Source organism: Equus quagga, unplaced genomic scaffold, assembly GCF_021613505.1.
Source record: "Equus quagga isolate Etosha38 unplaced genomic scaffold, UCLA_HA_Equagga_1.0 73087_RagTag, whole genome shotgun sequence".
Taxonomy (NCBI): Eukaryota; Metazoa; Chordata; class Mammalia; order Perissodactyla; family Equidae; genus Equus; species Equus quagga.
This window is the reverse complement of record NW_025802655.1, coordinates 534-1815: the sequence shown is the minus strand read 5'-3', so window position 1 is coordinate 1815 and position 1282 is coordinate 534. Positions and strand designations below refer to the sequence as shown.

Sequence of the window (1282 nt, the reverse complement as noted above, 5' to 3'; positions counted from 1 at the left end):
AGCAGGACGGTGATGCAGACCAGGCCCACACCCTTGGCCACCCCTGGTACATTAGCACCACAGGCCAACTTCAACAGTGGTGGCACGTGGCAAGCAAAATGGTGGACCTCATTGGGTCCACAGAAGTTGAGGTGGAAAATAGCCATTGTCACCACCATCCCCATGACTGAGCCACCAGCCCAGGACCAGGCCACTAGGCAGGCACAGCTACCAGGACTCATGAGCACACTATAGCGCAGAGGGTGGCAGATGGCCACGTGGCAGTTGTAGCCCATGACGGTGAGCAGGATGGAGTGGGTGAACCCGAAAGTGAAGGAGAAGAACATCTGGCTGGCACAGGCTGTGAAGGTGATGGAGTGGACGGTGGAGAGCAGGTCAGCCAGCATTCGTGGGATGATGGTGAAGGTGTAGAGGATCTCGGAGATGGAGATTGTGCACAGGAAGAGGTGCATGGGCGTGTGGAGGCTACGCTCCCTCCAGATGGTGGCCATGATGAGCAGGTTCCCCAGCAGAGTGAACAGGTGCATCAGGAGGAACAGCAGGAAGAACACCAGCTGGTGGTGGGGGAATGTGGAGAAGCTGATAAGGATGAACTCACTCACTGCTGAGAGATTGGCTCCCTGCATGGAGGCTGTGCCTGGGGTGAGGTGTGACAGAGAGAGGTCAGCTACTGGATGGAGAATGGTCATCAGGTGTTCCTGATAAATGACTGCTAGCATTGATTGATTCCCATTCAGTGCCTCTTATGATTTACTCCTCTATCATCCAGTGAGGAAGGTGCTGTCTTTATCACCTGCCTTTTCAGTATCCTGAGCATACTCATTAGGAATATTAGGCTGCAGAGAGCATACACAGCTTACTCAAGGTGGAGCTGTCACAATGGCAGAGCCAAGACTTGAACCCGTGGCTGGGCTGTCTCCTAAGACTATACCTTGCACCATCTCTCAAGGATGCCTCTAAAAATGAAAATGTTCCTTCCCTGGAGCTTCCAGCCATGGCTGCTCTGCCCTCCTCCTCCCTTCTGAGAAGTCCTCTTCGTTCCACAGCTGCAGACACTGTGAAACGTCCCTGCCCCACGCATACGACTCCTTGGATCAGGGCGCGTCTCTAATTTAATCTGAATCAACCAGATTCTTCCTCTGGAGTCATCCATGCAGGGCATCAGAGGCAGGAGACTATAAATAACATTCTGGTTGTTTCCGAGCCCCCATGAGGCACATCTCTGTGTTCTGATGCGATACCACACAGCCGCCAGACAGAGGAACGTGGGGGTCACCCCAAC

At 53.7% G+C, this 1282-nt stretch overlaps 1 protein-coding gene across 1 annotated transcript; it reads right to left on the bottom strand.

Moving 5' to 3' along the window:
• Positions 1 to 8: 8 nt before the first annotated feature.
• On the bottom strand, positions 9 to 626 carry LOC124234204 (olfactory receptor 10H1-like; the record flags this gene model as incomplete). The annotated part of the gene is made up of 1 exon (XM_046651448.1): positions 9 to 626. A coding segment is annotated over exon 1 (618 nt), but the record flags the coding sequence as incomplete, so codon positions are not given.
• Between the last annotated feature and the right edge of the window lie 656 nt (positions 627 to 1282).